This window comes from Homalodisca vitripennis, chromosome 7 (assembly GCF_021130785.1).
Source record: "Homalodisca vitripennis isolate AUS2020 chromosome 7, UT_GWSS_2.1, whole genome shotgun sequence".
Lineage (NCBI taxonomy): Eukaryota > Metazoa > Arthropoda > Insecta > Hemiptera > Cicadellidae > Homalodisca > Homalodisca vitripennis.
Genome location: NC_060213.1, coordinates 145,771,710 through 145,796,861, shown reverse-complemented (window position 1 = coordinate 145,796,861; position 25,152 = coordinate 145,771,710). Strand labels below are relative to the sequence as shown.

The 25,152-nt window shown below is 36.1% G+C and overlaps 1 protein-coding gene across 2 annotated transcripts in view; it reads left to right on the top strand.

The window, feature by feature from the left end:
- LOC124366471 (dual oxidase) overlaps positions 1 to 25,152 on the top strand; it is a 264,644-nt gene that overhangs the window by 200,677 nt on the left and 38,815 nt on the right. The window contains exons 3-4 of one of the 2 annotated variants that reach the window (XM_046823052.1): positions 17,498 to 17,659; positions 24,504 to 24,691. In XM_046823052.1, coding sequence (XP_046679008.1) covers positions 17,498 to 17,659; positions 24,504 to 24,691 — 350 coding nt within the window. Of the gene's footprint in view, positions 1 to 17,497; positions 17,660 to 24,503; positions 24,692 to 24,767; positions 24,832 to 25,152 lie in introns of those variants that run through there. The other variant, XM_046823053.1, reaches the window with a different exon arrangement.

The window sequence follows — 25,152 nt, the reverse complement described above, 5'->3', positions numbered from 1 at the left end:
GGAATAAGAGTCCTTTACAATAACTGTAATAACGGTTTATTTAGATATTCATATGTATAATAATTAATCAGTTCAACATGGTAAATGTTATCCTTAGCTTTGTATACTCACTAAACCATGGGCTGCTATCTTCCAGTCCGCTAAAGCAATAAATAGCCAAGAATACAACTCGTCACATGTCCTAACTCATTACTGACACGGGTTTACCTGTAACAGTAACGTCGTACTTTCAAATAAAAAAAAAAATATATATATATATATATTGTTCATTTGGTACTGTGTAAGTAAAATAAATATGTTCTAATTATGTTCTTTTTAGGTCCCCAGTAAGAAACAACTCTTTGTTTTGTATATATATATATATATATATATATATATATATATATATATATATATATATATATATACTGGTTTCGAGATGATAAATTTGCATTACTGCATCCAACTATCGTCGGGTGAGAAACCCAAACATTTTTTGAAACTATTATAACGGGCGTGTGAACCAATTCATTAAGTACCAAGGCCGACCTAGTTTAGGCTCGCAAATTTAATCATTTGGTTGGACGCACTTAGGTTTTTAACTGGAAGTAAATTAGCGTTTAACAGAAATGTAAAAATGCAATTGTAAAACTAAAATTAGTCAAATAAAATAAAAAGTAAAGATCACTTAAACGTACCTTTAGAGAATTTTTTAACTAAACACAAATTATGTAGTGGTCGATCCTATGCTGTCAACAGCTACGAGAATAATTTCTAAAACATTTGTAAAAACGTCATGGATCTGTAATTTGTTTTAAATAATTTGTATCACCGAAATGTTATGTTACATAGTAGTTTATTACATTAATGCATCGTGTAGCATCTCTTCCTCGTCATCATTTTGTGTTGATAGGGTCTGATTAATGAATACAAGAAGGAAAGTTAAAATTAATTTGTAAATCTTTCCTGCGCTTACGATTTTGAATTCTGTTAAAAACTTCTTTTGGTTTGTTTTTAATGAGTTTTCTGGAAATTGCGATTATCTTTCATTTTTAATTCAGTATTTCATCATAAAGGAATAAATGGATAGATTTGTGCTGCGATTCAAAGCACAATCATGAAAGACAGCCTGCTGTGCGCTATTATGCAAGTACGGTAGAGGAGGTTCAATAGCAACATAACTCTACATTATCTTCTCATGTCACTATTCGCCTTCGGTATTATTCTTGCCCATTGTTTATATTCAATTTGCTCCCTGCAGAACGGCCGTTTGTTATTGATTATATTACAGCAGGGAAACGTTGCTTCTGGGTGGCCGTTTCGGTGTATCGTAATCGTATAATAAAAATGCATCAATGTTAAGTTTATATGATTATATAAACATATTAAGTGTTAAAAATGTAAGATAATACGTCCTGAATTATTTTGCGGTGCACATGATTGGTTATCCTTACTTGTATATTCTCGTTGCATTTTAAACATGTGGACATTTACTGGGCGACGCGTACCTTAAAACAGTGGAAAAACTGTATCATTATCATAAACATTAAGAACGTTTGTCCTTTTAGCATTTCTCTAGACAGTATAAGATAACCCAGCAGGGGTCACCTCTGGCTGGTTTATACCTTCCAGTTGAACCTATCACTTGGCACAGCAAAACTCGATGTGTCACTTAAACCTGGGCAATCGTATGGATGTCCAGGAGCGGCACATCACTAACCGCAAATGTCGAGATTCTGGGGTGCAAGGACAATTCGATAGGTCCAGTCTACTGCGGGAGATCACTGTTGGAGTTTGGTGGGGTCGCTCCCTAACTATCAGAGGTTCTTGCTAACCTTCTTCTTCCGGTGGGACATGACTTTGAAATTAGTGCCCTAATTCCTCCTCATGTATCTCGATAGGAGGCGGCCCGTACTCCCCAACCTTACCCATCCTGAATATCCTGTCACTCCGGAGCAGCGCTAAGGTTCTTACAGGACTAAGTGCAATTTATAAGCTTCTTGTCCTAAGAGAACAAAAAAAAGTTCAAGATCCTTTCCTGTATTCTCCAGCATGACGGAAATTTATTCTTATTTAGATGCAATCATTGATAACCAGGAGCAGATTGACTCGTAGGCCGCGGGCTGAAGAAACAATGACAGGACAATGAGTCGGCGTCGTTTCTGCCCACGGATCCTTCACTCAATGCCGCGGCAGGGCAGAGTAGTCTCAGACAATCAGTTCATAAACAAAGCAGCCCTGCCTCACTTCTTGGCTGGGCTCAGAGCCGCTTGCATAAACACCATTACGGAAAAATACTCCAGTCAGGCAATACTCTTGCCAATGTAGCAGTGTAGCGAGTACAGCGGTTATCGCGAGTGTGGTTGCTGCTTGGATGGGTGACCGCTGAACAACCTGTACTTGCAAGCAGCCCGCCTGCCGGCTATTGGTGTTGGTTCGTAAGTCACCTTAAGCGGTTGGCCCGCAGGTTGGGTTGGAGTGGGCCCTAACTTTGCCTGCCACAATAAGACATTCTTACTGTACTTTACTTTTTTATTTGGGTCTAATGACCCAACATAATCAACATAATGATAACATAATCGGTATCATCTTCTTATATTGGAATGATAAATTTTGGAAATGCGAATGATGCGATCAGAGACATTGAGAAAGAACAAATAAGTACTCCTGAATCTGTTTGCAGCACATAAACATAATACACAGTAGTCTCATTGGAATAGCTATTCACAGCGCTATTCTACGGCCAAACCTAGGAACTACCATTTACGAGAGTATCTCAACAGTAGCGAATCCTATTAACTGATCTTAGTTAGTAACCTCAGATATACTCGTATGAAGGAAACAGGATTTGTCCAGACATTTGCTCAGTGATTGATTTTTTTTCAATGATGCGAAAAATCAGTAACACTACGTTTTGAGATCTATAATCTGATCTCTTCTTCAGATAAATAATTCAGGAATCACAACCACCATTTTGTGTCTCAACTTCACTAACTGTAAAACACGCACTTAACTAAAACTAAACTCAACACTCATTATTACAACTGAACTATAGAATACAGATCAATACAGATACCCCCCCCCCTGTGAGCCCGAGCCCCGCCATATCCAGCCACCATCCGTCGACACAGTCCCTTCAAACAGACGAGTGGCAAGGCCTGCCCCGGCCCCCTGTGGGCCCGAGCCCCGCCATATCCAACCACCATGGCCCTCACTTATCACTGGAGTGTTTGATATGACAAACCGTTCAGCATAAAATTGCGTGCGAAGCCGCTGGTACAATTGTCAGAATTGTAATTCCCAAAAATCGTACATAGCGTTCTATTTATGTATTTTTTTATATATTTCAGTGTAATAGTGGTCAATGCCCAATGCTAAAGATTATGCTACGGTCTCTGGAAGCGAATCAATTCCAACGCTTTCTCCAGTTCGCAGGTCGGCACAGCCAACATGCTACTGTGAGAAGTGACACGAGTCTCTGCTTCTCCATTTTGTATAAAAGAAGCTTTGTTAGACAAACTGAGTGCTGTTTACTGAGTGCTGAGTGCTCAAGCAGCGGCGTTTTTCATACATGCTTCTCAGAGCCAGTCACGAGAGAGAGAGAGACGTCAGAGTAAGTGGTGTCAGACTCTCCAGAGTTCAATAACTTGTGTTTGAAGGGGCTTCAAAAAATTCCTATTTAAATTGGCATTGACCTTTTTGCTCAACTAAATTTATCTGCATTTTCTAAAATTTTGAGCTTAGGATTTACAATACTGTGGAATAAATATTAATAATACAGTAGAGACATCAGAGATACGCAAGTGATATATTTAAAAGTGCCTTTGGTAGGTTATCTGACATTTTTTTAAATGTTAGAAAACTGACATAGATGAATAAAATTTGTTAGAAATCTTTTATTATACAAATGACGTTATATCTCGTTTTGTTTAGTGTGAGTCTGGATGTTGTTCCTTTGGCGGTGTGAGTTGTTTTTGTCTGGCATGATCTTGCTTAAACTTACCTTATTCTGGAAATAAAAGAATTTCTAGACTAAAAAATGACATTTGGGTTATATTTGTTGTACAAAAATTTCATAGAACCTGATGTAAGGGCAGAGCATTGTCAAGGATATCAAAATTAGCTGATAGAACAAATATTTTGCAATTTTGCATCTTAATTACGTTAATGAAAAAAATGTTTTTTTCTTAACAAACATAACTGGATGGATGGTTACTAAAAAAAATGTTCTATATTCTTGTGCAACCAGAATTAATACATAACCTAATTTAACCAACCTAAATTACTAGTACGATGAATAAATGACGAAATCGATTGCCAAACTATAACATATGAATAAATTTTCCTTTTTGGGCTGGCTTTACTACAGTTTTGAGATTGCTTTCTTTAATATTCTTCCAATTGTATCGGTCACTTCTTGACTGTAGTAAAGATTATTGTATACAGTTATATTGTTTTTTTTTTTTCAAAAATGATAGTATTTTAATAATAGATAACATTACCTTTTAATTAGACTTTCTCTGTTAAAATTTAGTGCAGGTTTAATAAGACAAATGAGAGAATAGAAAAAATCTATTTTCATTTACAAAAAAATATACACTTAATACCAAAAAAATGCGTCACTAAAATCCGCTTCCTCATCTAATTACTCTCCTAGCGTAAATCCTTCACTAGCTTTATTTAGTGTTCTTGCTGAATTGAAATGGTACTCGTCTTGATCACAATTAGAAATCATTATTTTTATACTTACTCTCATTACTACTCATTTCACCGGGACGCAATAAGGTTCTTTTGTTTCTTATTACAAATTTTTCATATACGTCAAGACAAAAGTGGCATCTAGCCTAAGTTTTAAAAATAGCAGTTGTAGATCTTCGTTGCTGTAGATTTCACTGTACTGGTATTGATTCACAAAACAATTTTTTCCCTCAAATATATAAATAAACTGATCGGCTCCACTTAAAAACTGAAAAGAACTTAATTTATTATTGAATTAAATCATTCATTTATCTGATATGATAAATCATTTAAATATCTCCAATACTCGTCTACGAATATAAGTTTTGTTGAAATATATAACAATCGGCAGCAGATGTAAATCCTATATTCTTCAAGTTCCTTTGAATAATTTACTTGTAAAATGTATTTGATGGCACTAGAGTACATTTATTATGCTGCCGAACCAAGTAAAATAAAATTGGGAAAAGGCATTTAATTTTCATACTTAGAAGAAATCAGGTATATGTTTAAAATAAAGAAGATGAAAATCAATTTAATAGACTGAGACTTAAAAAAGTAATTTAGTGATCACGAAGAATTGGAGTGGCCACAGAAGAAGCCTTGGCTAAAACACTATAACTGCAGTGATTAAACGCGCATTTTTAATAATTCTCAAACATTCCCAAATTTTGTGAAATAGTTCACCAACTGCCATTATCTCAAAGCAAACTCCACCAAGAACATTTGGCGCCACAAGGTAACGGACTGTTGACATCAAGACTGAGGCAGAGTACAGCCAGTACCATGGGTGAGCTGCTGAAGTCTGAAGCCCTGTTTCGCAAGTCAACAGCCAATGCTGCAACTCTTCGTGCCTGAGCAGCACCCAACAATGTGACTAATCATGTGAGAAGCCGCCGCCGCTCCGAGGAGAGCACAGCCTTCATTAACAGCATTAACCCCTATTGAGACCGCTTCTTCGGTGGCCTCTCCAATTCTTCGTGATTACTCGCCAATTTTTCCGAACTTCGGCCAAAACAGGTTGTTATCCTCTTAAAATAATTTCAAACCATATAAAAGTTACACATCAGTATTTTAGTTGCTTTTGCAATCCAACACATTGTACCTGAATGCCATAAATTTGTCTTTCAGTTATAATAAGTTTTACTTTGATTCTGAAAACACTTTAACTAGTATTTTTAGAATTTTAACTTCTGTGACCAGCGTTTACTTAGCTTCTATACATTCAGTGGCCAGTCTTCCACTAAACAAATTAAAAAATTGTTATTCAGCTCAAAAAATCTAATCACATTCAGAGAGCACTCACGCCGTTACAATTTATTCATTTTTCTATGTTGTTCTATACTTTTCGCTTCTTTTCACCGTTCAATAAAAGAACGGTTTAGTTGTTAGTTAACAAGTCAATGGCTAAAATTGGCGTTACCAGAGAACAATGTATGTACCTGTTGTGCCAGATAGGATTGTTCAGTTGTCAACTTGTGAACAGAAGGCTGTATTTTCGAACTAGTCAGTTCTGTCAGACAATTGCCTAAATGTTTTGAATCTTTTCAACCTTTCCTTACATTACCAGAAATTCCAATGAATATCATAGAACAAGGCGGGAATTTGTGGGATATATAACGTATAAATAAATACATTGGCAAGACATTGTTTAGAACATAAACAAGACAAAATTGACGAGTGCTTTACATTAAAAGGAATACACCAACTACCACCGTGCCCTGATGAAAACTACAACAGATTAAAATTAAAGCACATCGAGCAATCTCATTAAATCATGTTGAAGATAAAAAATCCATTTACTCTAAATTTAAGACAACTTTTTAAATAATTCAAATTCAAAATTTGTCATGAATTACAAATTGCATTCCATATTCCATCCTTTATAAAAATAAACTGTTCCGACAAGATTAAATTAGAAATATTTCACGTCAGCTGGACTTTATCAAATGTTATGCAGTGTGTTTACATTTATGTTTTCTTAATTCTTGTTTACGTTATATAGTTTTGTATTAATTTTTATTTAAAACTTCCTGAAGACGGGGGTATTAAATCCCCCGAAATATAGAAGTGAAAAATGGTTCTTTTGTTTTCTTCTATTCAACACAGTGATTAGTATATATATATATATATATATATATATATATATATATATATATATATATCACTGTGTTGTTGGTTATATATATTATCCGTTTTATATATATATATATACAGTATATATATATATATATATATATATATATATATATATATATATATATATATATATATATATAAAACGGATAAATACGAAACGAGTATAGGAAACTCTTTGGGTCCGGTCAACTTCCGAACCAGGGATAGACGAACCAAGTGATTTCGCGTTTTCTAAATTTTTTAATCCAGTAATCATTCTTTCCACTTTTAAAATCCGTTTCCTTTCCTAAGATAACCATACTTTCAATCCTTTCAGTACAATTCTGAGCTGTGATGCTATCAATCTAAATGATTGGAACGTGTTGGCTTCATTTTACTTATGGGGTGTACCTTAATGATCTGGTTGATCTTGGTTGCCCCTCTATCCTCTTTGTTATTTAACTATTAAAGATAATTTCTAACTATCACGTGATCTGAAAGGAAAAACAAGATTTTTCTGAATTTTTCCATGCCTGTTAATCATTGTACTTGGGTCATTATGTTATCTTGGTCTTATATTTGACCGTCTCTCATGAATCTTTGATCCATTCGTTTAGCAGAATAATTCTTCAGAAATTTCTGCTATCTTCAATTCTTCTCGATCTCTTCTTAATTCGATACCACTTCGAATTTTAGTGATTAGGCTCTAATTGTTCGACTCCTCTACTGTATCCTGAGTCAATTATATCAAAAAAGTCCAAGCACTATTGGATGCTGTCCACATCGCAAAATAATTTACATCCTTGACGTTGGAATATTTTACCACCTCTTTCAATAAACTCCCATCGTTTATTATATGTTTTCTGTTACTTTTTGTTTATAATCTTCCTTTATGATTGTATTCAAAATTTCATCAGCCTTTCCTAACAGTAAGATCTGTAAAATATACAAAATATAAAATACTTATAACTTTAGCATCCTTACCACTACTTTATTCCAATCAATCTAGTGAGTAAATTGTTGATTTCTAAGAATATGTACAGGAATCACCAAATCGCAAAGTTCTCAAGGTTTCTAGCTCAGCGATTAACTCATCTATCGCCATTCATATGAAAGTCGGTAAATAGACCACACGAAAGATACCAATCAAAGTGTATGAACATGCGCGCGGCGACAGCGACACGAATACTAGGTGTGACACACACTGCGGGTGTATCGGCACAGCGGGGAGTAGGCGTGTATCTTGTATCAGATCGTTGGCACGTATGTCGTATAGAGCCCCTGTGAGTGCATAGACTGTAGAGTAATAAACTATATTTTATGGGTTAAAGTTGATGATAATCGTTCTTACCGGCCAAATAAATCTATTTTGCTATATGTGCAGTAAAACAGGTAGGTATCTGAAATACAAAAATATGTGCTGTTGCATCATAAGACTGAGCTTCGGAACTCGCATTTGGTAAATGTTCTTCATAATTCAATAGCGCAATTATAACTGTAAAGACCTGTGAGATATTTGTAATTGTTGGCAAAGCGTTAACGAATCACTCGAGGAGCTGAAACAATTCTGTCCGTAAGACTGTCCGTACGACATCTCGAAAGCGAACTGATCTACAGACCTGAAATTTTGCATGAAGCTTTATTTATATATAGGCAACACTAAATTCGATGGTGGTCATTCTATGGGATTTGGTTGATCATTACCAAATATTTATATGTCGGTCGTTGAAGTCTATCGAAAACACCTCAGCATTAATAAGTTTGTAAACTGACAGAGTAAAATCATAATACCACATTTGAACATGTGCCTTAGTAACACATGTGACCTAATAAAATGAGTTAATATAGACTTGAAATTTTACACTCAACCTCTTACCCTGTAATGTTTGGATCGTATCTAGAGAAGAATACAACTGCTTAGAACTGAGAAATGTTCTTGTTTATGTGCGGTGATTATATTAAGTACGAGTAAATACATTTTGTCCTAATTTATAGCTGGCCCGAAGCCATCACGTGGCTACCGTGGCATTGAACAAGTTCAGTGACTCCAGGATCTGTTCGAGGTCGCTAGAAGGTACCGATGACTAATACCTTTGTTATTTTCTTAACATTACTTTAGGGAGATGCGCATCTTCCTACTCTACGAGATATAGTGCATGTTGTACAATGAGTAGCACCTGGCGTTACGAGTGTTCTTTAGGGTTTTTAGTTATATGACGTATCACACATACCTAAAACACAGGAACATCAGTTCTTCTTCCTTGTTTCTCATTTTTGTAGCTTATAAAATACAAATATTGTGGAAAACTGTTTTAAATATTAATTTTTGATTTGACTACATGTACTACACCTAGATAGTTATTGTACAATAGTTTACCACGTTGTCTACGGAAGACGCCTTGAAACATGGAGGTAGAGAATTGAGAGTTGCCGGTCTCCACAGGATAGAACAGCAGTGAAGGTGTTAAAGTTCATTGTTAGCTTTGATTGGTGATTATTTCAATGTATCAGGCTTTTTGGCGTTTGTTGTTGTTAATATGTTACTGTTTTTTTTTATTATTCTTTTATACAAGAAATTTGAGTAAAAATATTTTGAAAATAGTATTATTAAAATATACTATTACTGTGTTATTAATTTACGTAATCAAGCTTAATAACAAAAATGGATCATGGCAAACGATACCAGTGCCATCTGCATACCTTTTAAATAATTTATACAAGTTTTTGGTAATTTATACCAAATTCTTGTTGATATTTGAGAGTCAAATGAAGTTGGAAGATTATCGACTGATAATAATGTCGGAGGAGGTTCATAACCTACTAAGCTGGAATTAAAACAATTAATCATTCGAATTTCTCGGATGTATCCCGCAGAGATCACCTACAACTCCACGCCCTAAACTCATGTTAATAGTATCTCTTTGTCCACAGCCAGTCATTCGTCTCGGAGACCCAAACGCGTGGTACAACAGGTGACGCCTCCTATATGTTGACATTGTCTAGTGCTACCTCCAGTAGATCTTGACCCAATAATTGACGTTGATTAATGTGTGAACACACGAAAGATTGCATTTTGCTATTTAGAGTGTATAATGTACGAAGAGCTAAGCCTTCCCACGTGTATTGAGATGACATATTTAGATTAGAATAATGTTTTGCTGGCGGGTGAAATGCGCACGTTTGTTGGTCCAATGGTATTCTTTATTTAAATTAATTTAAAACTCTGGTTACATGGATTTTTAATAAAAGTAAATTATATCATCACATATTTTTCTTCAGTGAATATTTATGAATTTATAAGTATTTACTTATTTCCGCACACTCAGATAAGGTATTAGTAGTCTTAAAACAATAAAAGAATATTTTGTTCTAGAAATATATTTGTAGACACAAGATCATTTATCATATTTTGTTTCAATTCATTAGAATTTAAAATTCAGGGGTAATAATACAATCTTTAAAACATAAGTAATAATATCTCAGTAACAAACGAAAAAGAACAATAAAAAATCAAAAGAAAAATCAGCATGGTCTACTAAAATATTAAGTATAAAACATAAAAAGTAACAATATTACAATATTTACATATTAATATTGGCAGACAACCATTATAATGGGCCAAGATCAATTTAACCAGGCTAAAAATAATATAACATACAAAACTGTTTATTTATACCAGTAAAGTTTAACGAAATATACCTATTGAACTTCTAATTCTAAAAGATGTCACTCAAGTAATACAGTCTACATTGTAAAACTGTCCAATAGAAATATTTACGCTAACTCACCACAGAAAAACTTATTCACGTCCCATAGATCGTTTCACAGTTATAAATTACAGCTCCCTCCAATTCATTCTCTGAATCCTCTTGTTTTTTGAAATATTTTGTAACGTTTAAATTTGACATTAATGAAAAGATAGTATATCTAAAAACAAGGTGTCTGTCGATACACTGTATTTGCTATCCCTCATCATCTTGTTTAAAGTTTGTTATTGGCCAAGGATGATTTAGTAAGATAACCATCGTTGTTACAAAACGTATAACTACGTTTCAATGATTGAAATCTACCCTTTTATTCATAGAAAAATATCATAATACATAAAACAAACTTTAAAATATAAAACATATTCTACTTTTGCTAGTGTGTATGTAACTTTTTTGTGCTCTTGGCTCTTGTACAGTGTTATTTCTTGGGTTAATTGCCTCCAGTATAGACATGTTTTTGGTATACCAGTCAGCAGGCCCGTGCGCATGGGGGGGGTTTTGGGGGTTCAAACCCAGTTTATCAGTATATCAGTTTAATTGTGCTCTATTGCGCCGTCAGTTTACGCGCATGTGCGCGCAAATATTTCCAATCGTTTGATTGCGCGCGCTTTCCGCCTGATTTGTGTTATATACTGGAGGGTAATGGCTGTACTACCAGTAACAACTTCGACAAACGAACGCTCTTTCTCAACATTACGCAGGTTGAAAAATTATTTGCGTTCTACCATGAGTGAAAATCGATTGAACGGATTGGCATCACTGAACATTCATCGAGACGTTGAAGTAGACGTGAACTCAGTATTAGATGAATTTTTTTCTGTACCTCGACGCATCAACTTATTGAAAGAGTAGATCACATATGTTTTTATTTGAAAAAGTTTTTACTTTGTTTAAAGAATGAGTTACAAATGTATTAAAAGTATGTAGTTTTACAATTTTATAATAAACTCATTTTCCATACGTATTAATTTTTAATCTATTACTTATTTAAGTTTCTTCTTTTTTATTTCATAAAATAAGTATAGAACCCCCCCCCCCTAAATAAAATTCTGCGCACGGCCCTGCCAGTCAGGTATCACTTAAACCTTTGAGTGGCAGTCAATTGCTGTAGTGTTTTTGACACATGAAGAAGAGTGTATATTACAATCCTGAAAACCTACTGTTATACTTATTGTAACATATAAAAAATAGCAAATGTAAGCTATTCTGTTATTCTTTTGTATTCCCTACTATACTCTTCAGTATAGTAAACTATAGCCAATCTCTTTCACACACATTGTTTACAAATGTTGTTTCAATTTCGTAACAATACGATATAAACAGTTAATTACTTGTCATAACAATGAGTGGTTTTAACTAAATTTAAACCACAGCAAACTTTTATTTTTCCTAAGTAAAGGAAAATATTCAGAATGAAAACCGTTTGAGTGATCGTAAGTATTATGAAAGCCCAGGATTAAATTAACAGCACAAAATTTGTGCGTAGCATTAGAAAGGGCGATTTGTTATTGAAATGTCATTGGGCAAATATCGGGCGAAAGACGGGTAATTAAGGTGATAAACGTTGAGAACGGCTTAGCGGCAAAGCGGACACCGATCCCAACAAATGGCCAGGATTAATGTCATCTACCGCCATGTACGGAGGGTCAGCCTCATTAATGAGCTGTTTCCTAATGGTTAATTGTTAGCTTTGTGTCGAGAATTAGATCAGGGCCTTGGGACTCGTTGAAAATCCACCACAGAATATACGAGTAGTTCACACGCGCTTACACACATATGTTCGCCTTTTTTATTTCACTTGTTTGTACTGGGCTTCATTTCTAACTCTCTACAAGAACTCGTTATAAATATTTAAAAACCGCCTAATTAAATTTTCTATTTTTTGCATAAAATTGGTAGAATTTAAATTGGCAAGTGCTTGTTCATTCGGATTTAGTGTCGTTTAAAAACCATTATGTGGGCTAAGACAGTTTTTACCAGAAACCAATATTATTGGATCAGCTATTATTCTTTGGTTGGTACCGATTTCTTCTTTGTGAATTAACTCATACACTGCCAAATTCTGGACCGTAGACAGACACGATTAACCAAAATCATTCTACTTTTGAATGTTCTGTAGTGATAGGGTCAAGTGAATTCAACAACTTACTACGCTGAAAGCATACTATGTAATACACCAGGGTTTGTTTAGTTACTAAGGTACAAGATATTAGTACGCCACATTACGTTTCGCGTAACAGGCTTAGTTGAGGTTGATAACAAAAGTTCGAGTCTATAGCTACATGTTTTATTATGTCACATATTCAAATCCCCTATGAACGTTCTCAGTTTGTTTACACAATCATTTATACAGTGTGAATTTCTTTTCGTCATCATGGTTATAATACCAAAGTAAAACTAACGCTCAGCCAAATCCCAGATAGTGAAATGCGCCATCATTGAACTCTACATTCTACATAGAAATGAAGCTGCATGTAAAATTACATTTCTGAAAGTCAGTTCGTTCCCGAGTTATCGTGAGGACAGAATTTATTCTTTTTTCCAGCCGCTAGATTGTTAGGCTTTGCTAACGCTCAGGAAATAATGTATAACAAACCGTATAAACTTTTCACAAAACTGTTTCACTTTTTAATTTGGATTGTAAGCACCTTGAGTATATGTTTCCAATACTGTCGTGTTCTCTTGCATTGCCATCAGCCAAGAGCAGTTCAAAGAACGATACCGATTATAATAGTTAAGCTATTTGTATTTGTTCCCTCTCAATAATCAGTGCTTTTTCCAGTTACAATCCTTATAATTATGAACGCATCACCTTAAATCGAGTGCATCTAATTAATAAAATTCTGTTTTAACATAAAACTATCATATATCATTTTGGAAACACTCTCATTAATACGTTATTGTCGCGATTTACAACTGTTTATAGTATACACAGTTTTGACACTGAATAATTTCAACTCAATTGTACCCTTCCCCTCCCTCAAAAGATTTCCCTGGAGAGCCTTTTGGTTTTAAAAATATCTCAAGAAACAGAATACGCCCTGCGAGTAGGTAATGAGCCACCTATTATATCAAGTATAATGAGCCACCAACAACACTCCTCACGCCAAACACAGAATTTGAATCCGACGTCGAACCCTTTATCTTTGGATCAGGTGTGCCTCCAGGATTCTTGTTTTGTTCATAGCTGTGGAAGGAAGTAAAACATTATTATAATACATTGTTAATATTATTATGTCTTAAAATCACTTGCTATTTTCAAAATCAGTACCAAAACTTCATTAAATGGGCAGAAAATTTAAATAAACTAGCGTCTTATTTTGTAACGCTCATGAAAGTTGTTGGATACCTTTTGTTACAAATTACGTGAACTAGCATATTTATTTTTCCTAATGTCATAATTATTGTCATCCGCACAGGCAACTTATCGTGTGGAAATACTAAATTAAAACTTACTTTTACGTCTGAATTTTTTACCTGAAAATTTATTGGTGTGTCTAATGAGAATCAATACTAAATACAGTACAATTATATCTTTTCTGGGGATTTGGACTTCGAGGAGGTCAGGGAGGGGATCCGGTTCCTTGTGTGCGCGTGGTCTGGACTCCGGTTCTACTAAACCATGAACACACGGTTAAAGTAACGGTTGCTGGAATGAAGTGCAGCGGGAATAAACAACCGATTTCATAACGACAATCAACGTAATTGACGTAATTGGATAGCCACGGTCTCCTAGCAGTAGCAGGAAAGGAATTGCACGCCGCCGCGCCTCGCGCCGCCCCGCCAAATCACCACAACTGATTGTTTTATCAGCTGATTAACTGCAGAACCTAACCTCAAAGAGTGCCGAGTGTGAACGACACAACCGCGTACGTGGAACGTGGCAGGTCGCACAGGCCGCTGATTACCGTACAGAGCTCGGCCTAATGAATGCTGTCGTGAGAGCCGGACGCACGTTCGCCAATTATTTATACTCCAGGATGGTAAAGCGGGCAGCGAGTTGTTCGCACACGGAGTACGCGACCGATACGCAGGTGCTCGACCTGGCTCTGCCTCTTCGTCTTGTCCAAGAGGACGGAATTGGAAACGAGGCATTTAAAATCAGATCGGAATAGGGGCTCCTTTGTAATGCGGTTTCAGGCGAAACCTGCTGAAGCTTTTTACTTCATTGTCGTGGTGGATGAAGCAATGATGATGTGGCATTCCCCCATCTGTCATAAAAATCTTTATATATAGTCATACCCCTACGCTGTAAAGCTTGTATATAAATATGCTGATATAGGTATGATATATTAACAATGTTTACTTCCATCTAACCACATGTAAGGTTTAGAGGAAATCCCTTGATTTAATACACGATCAGTAATGGCGAGTGTCGCATACATTGTACTGTTTGGTCAGAAATCATAGCACGTTAAGCTATTTTATAATTTAATTTGTATAATTAAAACAAGATTCTACGTAACTAATATAATCCTGACGGCTATACTTTCGTCTGCTTTTTGGAATTTCCTTTCTAAACCCTTATTCCAGCAATGGACATTATCCATCATTGTTAAAAATCTATTTAAAAGCAGTGCCTTCTTGGTCTTGGATACGTTTCAGTCCAGGAACTGTTACTAGGTTTCCCGAAACATGATTTTGAAGTTTCCCAAAGATGACATTTTGCCTTAAGCTTCAGCATCGTTGTGGAAACGGTAAAAAAGTGATCGAGTTCTTTTTTTCTTTTTTTGGTAATAGGAGAAGCCGTTTGAAGGTTATTTTTGACGATGGAAGGATTGTGAAGGAAACAGGATTTTTCCGGACATTTGCCATCGTTAAGTGAAACAAGAAAACAGTAACACTACGTTTCGAGATCTGCAATCTGATCTCTTCTTCAGGTAAAGTACTAACCTAATACATAATTACAAACTAGGTTAAAATAAACAAATCTTACTAAAGCGTTGTGGCACGCCTAAGTCAGGAATCACAACCTACATGTTGTATGTCAACTTCACTAACACTAAAGACATGCACTTAATACAAAACTATACAAAACACTAATCATTAAAACTAAACTACGGAATACAGGTCACAAAACGTCTTCACTCGTCTACTAACCATCTACGATTGCAGATCTCGAAACGTAGTGTTACTGTTTTCTTGTTTCACTTAACGATGGCAAATGTCCGGAAAAATCCTGTTTCCTTCACAGGAGAAGCCGATCCCCCTATAGCCTAATTCGGCCCGTCCTAATGAGCCACTGGTCTGTGCGAGGATCTTACCATACAGAATAAGGGTGAGAGTCGATAGAGAACAAGACCGATGGTACTGATAAAAAGTGGAACGGTCACAGACAGGATTCGAGCCTGCTATGTCTATACCGCTCGCAATCGCACAGTTGTATTAAAACAGCGCTGCTTACCTTTATTATAGTAAGGAAAACTGTTATTTTAAGATTAGGTTAATACTATGTAGTAGATTAAGACGGTTACTAAATAAAACGAGGCGTGCCAAAACAAACTGTTGTTTAATCATATTTTCTAAACACGCGTGTGTATTTTGTATGAATATCCAAAACTGCAGGGTTTATATGTATCAAAAATGAAATGTGACAAAATATGTTTAGGATTCTTCCCTAGTTAAATCCTACAAACATTACATATTCGTTTATAATATTTCTCCTTCGGTTTTACACCTTTTTCTCAACGCAGCGTCCGAAATCTGACACTTCACAGACTTGACTCCTCGAGTCCAAGTCTAAAGTAACATCATACTCCAGATTCCAGGATTTATCTGTATCAATGACAGATTTCAGCTGCTACTGTTAGCTGAGAATGGAGATAAACTCTACATTTAGACTGATTCAACCGTTCCCACCATAGCTACGTTATGTGTAGAAATCTTACAATGGATAACTCTAAGACCACTGTAAGAGTGGTGGGTTTAACACACACGGTATTCAGATCCTTTTTACCGAATTCCCACAAGGTCATGTTTGCGAGCTATTGTACAATAGTCTGTATTGCATACTATTTTGTTTTATGTACTGTACTATATCACAAACCTTGCACTACTTGCACAAAGTCACTTTTTAATTTGATCCTTTATAACAATAAATTGTACTTTTTGAGACGGTCATCAGATTCAACAACTGGTCGTGCATCAATGCATTATGCTTCATACTGCAAAATAGAAATTCAAAAGAAGCGTTGAAGAATGCTTTAACACTTTTATAATATCTCATAGGGTAGGGTACGATAAGCGGACCCGGTATTTTATATCGAAGAATGTAATCATTGATACCTAATATTCGTATCTCAAATCCTAGACCATCAATCGATATAAAAGTACCTATAGTCTTCAATAACAATCATATGTTTTATATTAAAATATGAATTTAATATTTACAGTGATGAAACAAATTATTATAACAAAAATTAGGAAAACTGAAGACAACCATTTTTGCCCCTCTCACAGTTACAGTTGTTTATTTCCCACAAATTTCACATAATGGGTTTTTCGGTACGAGTCCAACATTTGAAGCCACGTAAAACACGTCTTATATCTTTCAAAGCAATGTAGTGCATTTTTCTGAAATTGGCTGCCATTTTTAATAATCAAATGTTACTTATGTAAAATTAAAATATTACCTTACATTTATTATTTGAAAGTGTTTACAACTTGTTGATGTAGATTATTTAAGTTAACTTTTCGAAATAATTAATCAGTATCGATTGATTATATCGATGGTTATGGTTAAGTAATATCGTTTGCCAATTTCGATATAAAACACCGGGTCCGCTTATCGTACCCTCCCCTATCTAATATATAAATTACGATATCCTCACTGTGTTGGCAGGTATAAGTGAAAAATTGGAAGTCAATCACTGATTTTCCTTGTCCTGGCATTTCAGATGGACACATGACGCGCAAGAGCCCGCCAGCGTACTCGGACGGTGTCTACATGTTGGCGGGTCAGGACAGGCCCAGTCCGCGCAAACTCAGCACCCTGTTCATGAAGGGCGACGATGGCATGGGCTCCTTGAAGAATCGAACTGCACTGCTCGCCTTTTTCGGTAAGTTTTGGTGAAAGGCTTTACTTTTGGATTTTTAAAATTCCTTCTAAAACATTACGAGCGTTCATTCCATCAGATCAGGAGCCTGAAACTATCCGAATACATCCAGTACGCCGTCAGTACCGAAGCGAAGATGACTCTCAGTACTGAATTAAAGAATTAAGGGGATTCCCTCCAGCTAGGCTCACTTTACTATAAGAGTCTAACGTTTACATAATATTTCTAACAGTAATACGTCATTGTATTATTCACCTGTTAAAGTTACCTTGCTTAAAAACTAGCACCGGCAAAATGCCCTGTCATAGACATTTGCTATTGGCATTAAACTGCGCCCGATTTGTTCTCGTATAACAAACCGCCCTAATGTCGGAATATTTTATTAAACTTGTCAGTTATCCACAAGCAGCCTGGATACAGCGTGTTTCATGTTATGGAGAAACATCTATAACTAAACCGATTAATCCATAACATTTTTAGTACGAGGCTTTACCATTCTAATTGGGAAGGTTAACTAAACGGAATCGGCTTGTTTCGGGTGAATTAGTTGTATTTTAGAAGCTACATTGTAAATATGTGCGTGTATATTCGTGTTAGGTGACACGACGCGGTGCCAAAAACGCCGACATCGATTTTCATGTCAGTATCCCACTTTCATCCGTGCCGGTGTGATGTGTGATTGTGTCTCTCTCTCGTACTCGTCACTTGTGCTCAGGACCTGCATTCTCAGCAGTGACAACGCCATGACTAGACTACTAGCAACTTTTGAGTTTGTTTGAACTTTCTCTTTACCTTTTTTCTTCTTTCTGTTCTCTAATTCTTTTCATGTACTAACACCTCACCCACCCGACGAAGAGGATAGATTTCAATCCTCGAAACGTTGTGTTATACCTTTGTAACTATAACTATGGCAAATGTGCGAAATCCGCTTATCCTGACATTCGTGTTGTTAGTAAATTGAAACATAAGAATGTATATTACCTAAGTACAATGAAATAAGCAACGGTTTTAGTAATTATAATTAAATTTAAACTTTAAGTTTATTTTTTAATCTGTTACTTGTTATATTTCCGATATTCAAAAATAGTGGGGATATTATATTACAATTAATAATTTTGTATTATTATACGTACTGTATTTGTCCAAGTGTGTATCACCCTCTCCTATGGTTACCATCCCTTGCACTATCCTGCAACTCCAAACTTTGTGTGTAAGAAACACGAGACCAGAAGCCATCAGTCCCAGGTCCCATCAGATCGTTAAATCTTGATATAATACGTTTTTGTTGCTTTTAAATTCCACTTTTACTCGGCATAAATTACAGATCCGTTCCACTTTTACTTATGCAAATAATCGAGAAAACTTGTACCAAAACCGCTTCGTCACTTTGTGTTATTATACGTCGTTAATCCAATTAAATCGATCACGTGGAGCACTGTTTTCTTGCATCCACTTTTGGCTACAGTGGGGATAACATAAGTAGCTGAATGTTTTTTGGCTTGCTATTTGGCGAAAGTGGCAAAACCACTAAGTAGATCTATAAATATAAGAATATAAAGTGGATGTAGATATTCGTACCAGTGTTCATATGAAAGTGTTTGCAATGTTAACAGGACGACAGCGTGACGCGTGTCCTTTATTAAGGATATAAGTAAATACCATTGAGGAACATGCAACATCATTGAATTCAATCTTGTATACGTAGAAATTGAGGTATAGCAAACATTCAGTTCTATGCCAAATTTCAAATCCATAGCTGAATTGGTTATCGAGATATAGTGCGAACCGAACAAAAAGAAAATAAATTGTTCAGCCTATTGATTGATCTTTATTTTTTTATTTCGATAAAGATCCAATTACGTATCACTTGCTCATATTTTAGGTTAGGTATTATTTACACAAATTACGTTCATTTAAGGTAGAACCATTTAATTAGTTAAAGTTGTGATTGTTATTGCTTTAAGATCCAAAACCAGACTGAAAACAAGAAAATTAAAAGATTAACATTAATATTTATACACTTCTCTTAATACTTAAAATCATCTGTTCATTACGTCACAAGTCATTAAAATAAAAAATTGTTTAAAACGACAAATTTATTGTTCTTAATGAGAATATTTATAGAGCAGCTATTTATAGAACACGGTGCAAAAATAAAATATTTGAAAATGAAAACTTATTTAGTTATATATTAACTTTATATACACATAGTAAAAGAGACCAAATCGATTCATTTGTTGTGGAAAACGAGTTTCCCAAACCACTGTCCCTTCAAGTGGTCCAAAATTGTGTACTTCTACCAGTACTAAAAGCTGTCCTACAGTCTCCTTCTTTTCCATTACAAGTATGGTCTCTTAAGTGTGGAAGAGAACCTAAGAAGTCTCAACCCTCAATTCCCACCCACGTAGAACGCCTATCATAACTGTATTCATTGGTTTGTAAAAATGTCAATCTTTTGTGCCTTTCAATTACCTTCTCTCGATTAGTGGATCTGAGTACATTCACTTTTACTGTCAATGCAGTATCTGCTGAAGAACATTTAAAGGATATCAAGTACTTTGAAAGAGAACAATTAAAAGATACTGATGGCAATAGTTAGAAACCACCACTTGCTGGACTTGACCTGTCCACACAAGGTGTGTTGTGATTGGAACTGCCGCGGCCGTAGTGATAATCGTTAATGTTCTTCTCCGTATAGTGTAGTCGTCATCAGTGCTGATCGTGTTCAAGCAAACATAATCGCAGTTGCTTTATACAAATTTGAAAAGCTTTTTGGTTTGATTCATGTATCGTATTTTTAATTAATTTTTTCCCACAAAATAATTGTTTGTCTCCTTCCTGCGCGTGTTTTCTGTTCGAGTAGGCCCACTGACATTGATTGTTTGAGATGAATTTTAAATTATTAACAAATCCATAAGCTTACGCATATGCATACATCTGCACTATTTTGTGTCTTATACTCATAAGCATAAGACATAAAATGGCATGTTTGCATCAAGACTTCTATGTCTGATGATGGGTTTTAGATTAATTAAATTGAAATATTAGTAATTCAGATGCAACTGGTTTTTGGTTACCATGACTTTAATTACAAAGACATAAGCTTTTATTATAACTTTTCAGAAGACAGAAAAGTCATTTCTTTTGGTATCTCCACGAGCAGTTTTTACAAGTATTTGAAGTAGGAGGTTTGGACAAATAGGCCAACATAGAAAAAGATGAAGTATGAATGTTCTTACAGAAAGTACACGAGTTACCAGTGTCAGGGAGAAGAATGCGTTTTCATTATTTTTGGTGTAGGAAATTACGTTTTTAATTGAATGTGAATCTTTCAAAATCAAATATTGCAACACAATTTTACTTAAACAGTTTATTTGTATAAGGAATAAAACACGTTATTCTCTTCAGTGTTATTTCACATCCTTACCGTATTTTATATAATTATAAGGCACTAAAATGGTCACAACCAAAATAAATGTTAGAAATTACTCTACCTTCAGTTATTTTAAATTGGTTGTGGCAAAAACATTTTATAGCTATTTCTTCCACAAAAGGTATCCAAACATGTGTTTTATCGCACCTATTACACCCATGACAGAACCTTATTACAAAAGTGTCCGTCTCAGTCCGTCTGTCTCTCTGTAAGGAATAACTTGATAGAATGGTCCTAGAGGCTTGAAAGTTGGTACATGGATTCCTTCTAGTTCAAGGAAGAACACTATTGAGTTTGGAGCATAAGGTTAAAGGTCAATCGGTCCGTCTGTCTCTCTGTAAGGAATAACTTGATAGAATGGTCCTAGAGGCTTGAAAGTTGGTACATGGATTCCTTCTAGTTCAAGGAAGAACACTATTGATTTTGGAGCATAAGGTTAAAGGGCAATCGGTCCGTCTGTCTCTCTGTAAGGAATAACTTGATAGAATGGTCCTAGAGGCTTGAAAGTTGGTACATGGATTCCTTCTAGTTCAAGGAAGAACACTATTGATTTTGGAGCATAAGGTTAAAGGGCAATCGGTTCGTCTGTCTCTCTGTAAGGAATAACGTGATAGAATGGTCCTAGAGGCTTGAAAGTTGGTACATGGATTCCTCCTAGTTCAAGGAAGAACACTATTGATTTTGGAGCATAAGGTTAAAGGGCAATCGGTCCACCTGTCTCTCTGTCTACCGACAAATCTCGACAAAGAGAGGCGTAAAGGTGAAACTTGGCAAATAATTTCCACTCGATCCAAGAAGAAACCTTATCAATTCAAAAGGTCAATAAGCTGTCTATGTCTGTCTGTCTGTCTTTCGTTATGTTCGCGATCGTTTTTGTTATGTTTATAGTCGAGTCATTCTATAATTCCCATGCTTCGGTTAGTAATAATTATCATTACAACACGATGATCAGAATAGTGCCAGTGCTAACGTCGTACATCAAGGGGATCCACTGCCGGACGTGCGGTGACATGGGTAGAAACTCGTGTATCAGCATGTTCCGACACGTCACGACGGGTGCAATCTGTACCGCTTAGCATTGCTAACAGGGGTATGTAGCGGTCAATCGAGGACAAATGAAACAGCTGATCCATTATTGATGAAGGGAGCTAACATGTGTTTAGCGCTAACAGTTGACAGGCACGTTACACAACGTCAGATGTAGAGCACTAAATCTCTGCTGTGATGTTCACGTGAGCGCGGAGATTGGTAACTGTGGAGGAGCGGGAGAGATGGGGCGATTCCTCCCTCCAGTTTTGTGGAGGATAAAAATGTGCTGACTTCTATCGCTATTAATTAATTCTGAACACATAGAACAAGTATTCACAAAATGTAACACACTTTACTAATCACTTCGGCTTTGAATAGGCCTTCTACAAATCAGCTGGTAGTGCAAACAAGGGGATGGAGTATTGCTTATTTCAATTGAGTTCAGTTTTGGTAATAAAAAGTGGAAAACGTTTATGACACAAATTACATTGGAAACAAAGAATAACAACAAATCCCTTGTTTACTTAGCACAAGAAGCTGAGGAAATACATCACTGTTCTTAGTCATAAAAGGAACTTCGTGCTTGCTTCTAAGGTTAGCATTTTTAGGATTAGTGAATTTAGTGGTAGGAGCCACTGCCTGCCGACATCCCTATGACGGCCTCCTCAGTTGGTAGAAGAGAAACTATTTCTGTTCCAGCCTCATCCACTTAAAGCCAATAGAGGAAAGTACTCGGTGTTCAGTCGAGCAATAAAAAGGGAGCTTTACTGACAGACAAAAAGATAGAGAGACCATTTTAAGGTTCTGACAAGATTATCTGACACCAATTTTACATTTATTTACGTGTCTGACAGTTGGATTTAAGTTTGTCAAGCTAAGAGAACGGAGAAAGACTTATTATTTCATGTTGTAACCTTTGGTAATCTCCCATTTTGACCTCATTTTGAATTCTTTTTTTGACTAATTTTTACCTCAATTTATAAATATGATGACATAGCGTATGCATACTTTTGGTAATAGAGCATGTTCGTTTCATTCACCAAAAGAACTGGTCATTTGCCACTTTGGACCTTACTGTAAATCTGTGACATTAGCATTTAAGGTGTGCTCTGGTTGTAGTAATATTAGTTTTTTCTACATAAATTACATTTTCTCTTCGTTTTTATATTAGTGATCATATTGAACAATCAAGTCCTGAATACCTTAATATAACTGTTACATGATTGATAACAGCTCATATTATTTTTTTAAAGCTAGCACAGAGGAGACAAAATATTTTCAGAAATGTGCTTAGACGCATGATTAGAGTAATCCGATGTCAAATATCTAGACAAACAAGGCTGCATGTTTCATCAGCTTTACAGTGTGATTGATGAGCTCCCTTGCCTGCAATTGCCTCAGCTATCCATTTCTGCCACCAGCGTAATGTAGCTGCCAGATGGGCTCTGTAATTGAAAACCCCGAGATCTAGTTAGTCTTGGTAAGAGGTGACCTTTACTCTAAATGATCGTGTGAAGAGAGTTCCCTACATGTCTGTACAGAGAACCACCGGCGCAGCAAACGATAGTCGTAATCAGTGTGAACTAATTATGGATTATCATTTTGTCGTAAGTACGCTTACGAAGATTTACCTTTTATTGTGATAAGGAGACTGACATACTTTGAAAGGATGATTTTGTGTGGAATTTTATATTGTTCTCTTTTATTTTCGATTCATATTTGATAATGAGCGTGGTTTATTTTATAAGTTAATTTTCCAAAAATATCTCCCTCTCGTATTGTAGATATAAATACAACTGCAATGCATCTGCAATAAAATGCATTGCACAATTTTTTTTGTCCACCAGAAGGAAGCCATTAGTGCTTGCACCAACACTTCGACAACAACATTTAACATCCCCACACGCTACACTGCACCATTGGCAACACAGATATAACACGAAAATCTTCAAACTTTACAATGGCAAAGCATCATCTACAAAACCCACTTACAGAGGAACCTAACTATAGTCAATGAGTCACATTGCGCAGGGCCATACGGACGGATCTACGATCTAAGTACACAAACACGTGTTGATTCAAAAGTAACGCTGTTTAACTGAGGTCGCGGATATGGTTATTCTATATTGTATATGCATACGAAGATTAAAGATTTATTGATGTAATAAAACTAATAAATATGATTAGAGGTGATTTTGTTCGAATTGGTACACGGATCGGTATTGGATCTTCTTATAGTTCACTTACATTTTAATTACCTATCACGTAATTCTCAACTATTATAACGTGGGTTTATTAAAGAAGATTGCATTGACTGGTGAAACACAATATCGACCTAGTTTTAAAATTCTTTTAATCACCTATTGTTACATGCTTATGTTGTAGGCCAAGTGGTGAGCTCGGAGATCGTGATGGCGAGCGAATCCGGATGTCCCATAGAGGTGCATCAAATCGAGATAGAGAAGTGTGATGAGATGTACGACAAAGAGTGCGAGGGCGGCAAGTCCATCCCGTTCCACCGCGCCGGCTACGACCGGAAGACTGGTCAGAGCCCCAACAGTCCAAGAGAACAGGTGAGAAGTTTGTAATAATCCAGATAGAGAATTGTGATGAGATTTACAACAAAGAGTGCGAGGGCGGCAAGTCCATCCCGTTCCACCGCGCCGGCTACGACCGGAAGACTGGTCAGAGCCCCAACAGTCCAAGAGAACAGGTGAGAAGTTTGTAATAATCCAGATAGAGAATTGTGATGAGATGTACGACAAAGAGTGCGAGGGCGGCAAGTCTATCCCGTTCCACCGCGCCGGCTACGACCGGAAGACTGGTCAGAGCCCCAACAGCCCAAAAGAACAGGTGAGAAGTTTGTAATAATCCAGATAGAGAATTGTGATGAGATGTACGACAAAGAGTGCGAGGGCGGCAAGTCCATCCCGTTCCACCGCGCCGGCTACGACCGGAAGACTGGTCAGAGCCCCAACAGCCCAAAAGAACAGGTGAGAAGTTTGTAATAATCCAGATAGAGAATTGTGATGAG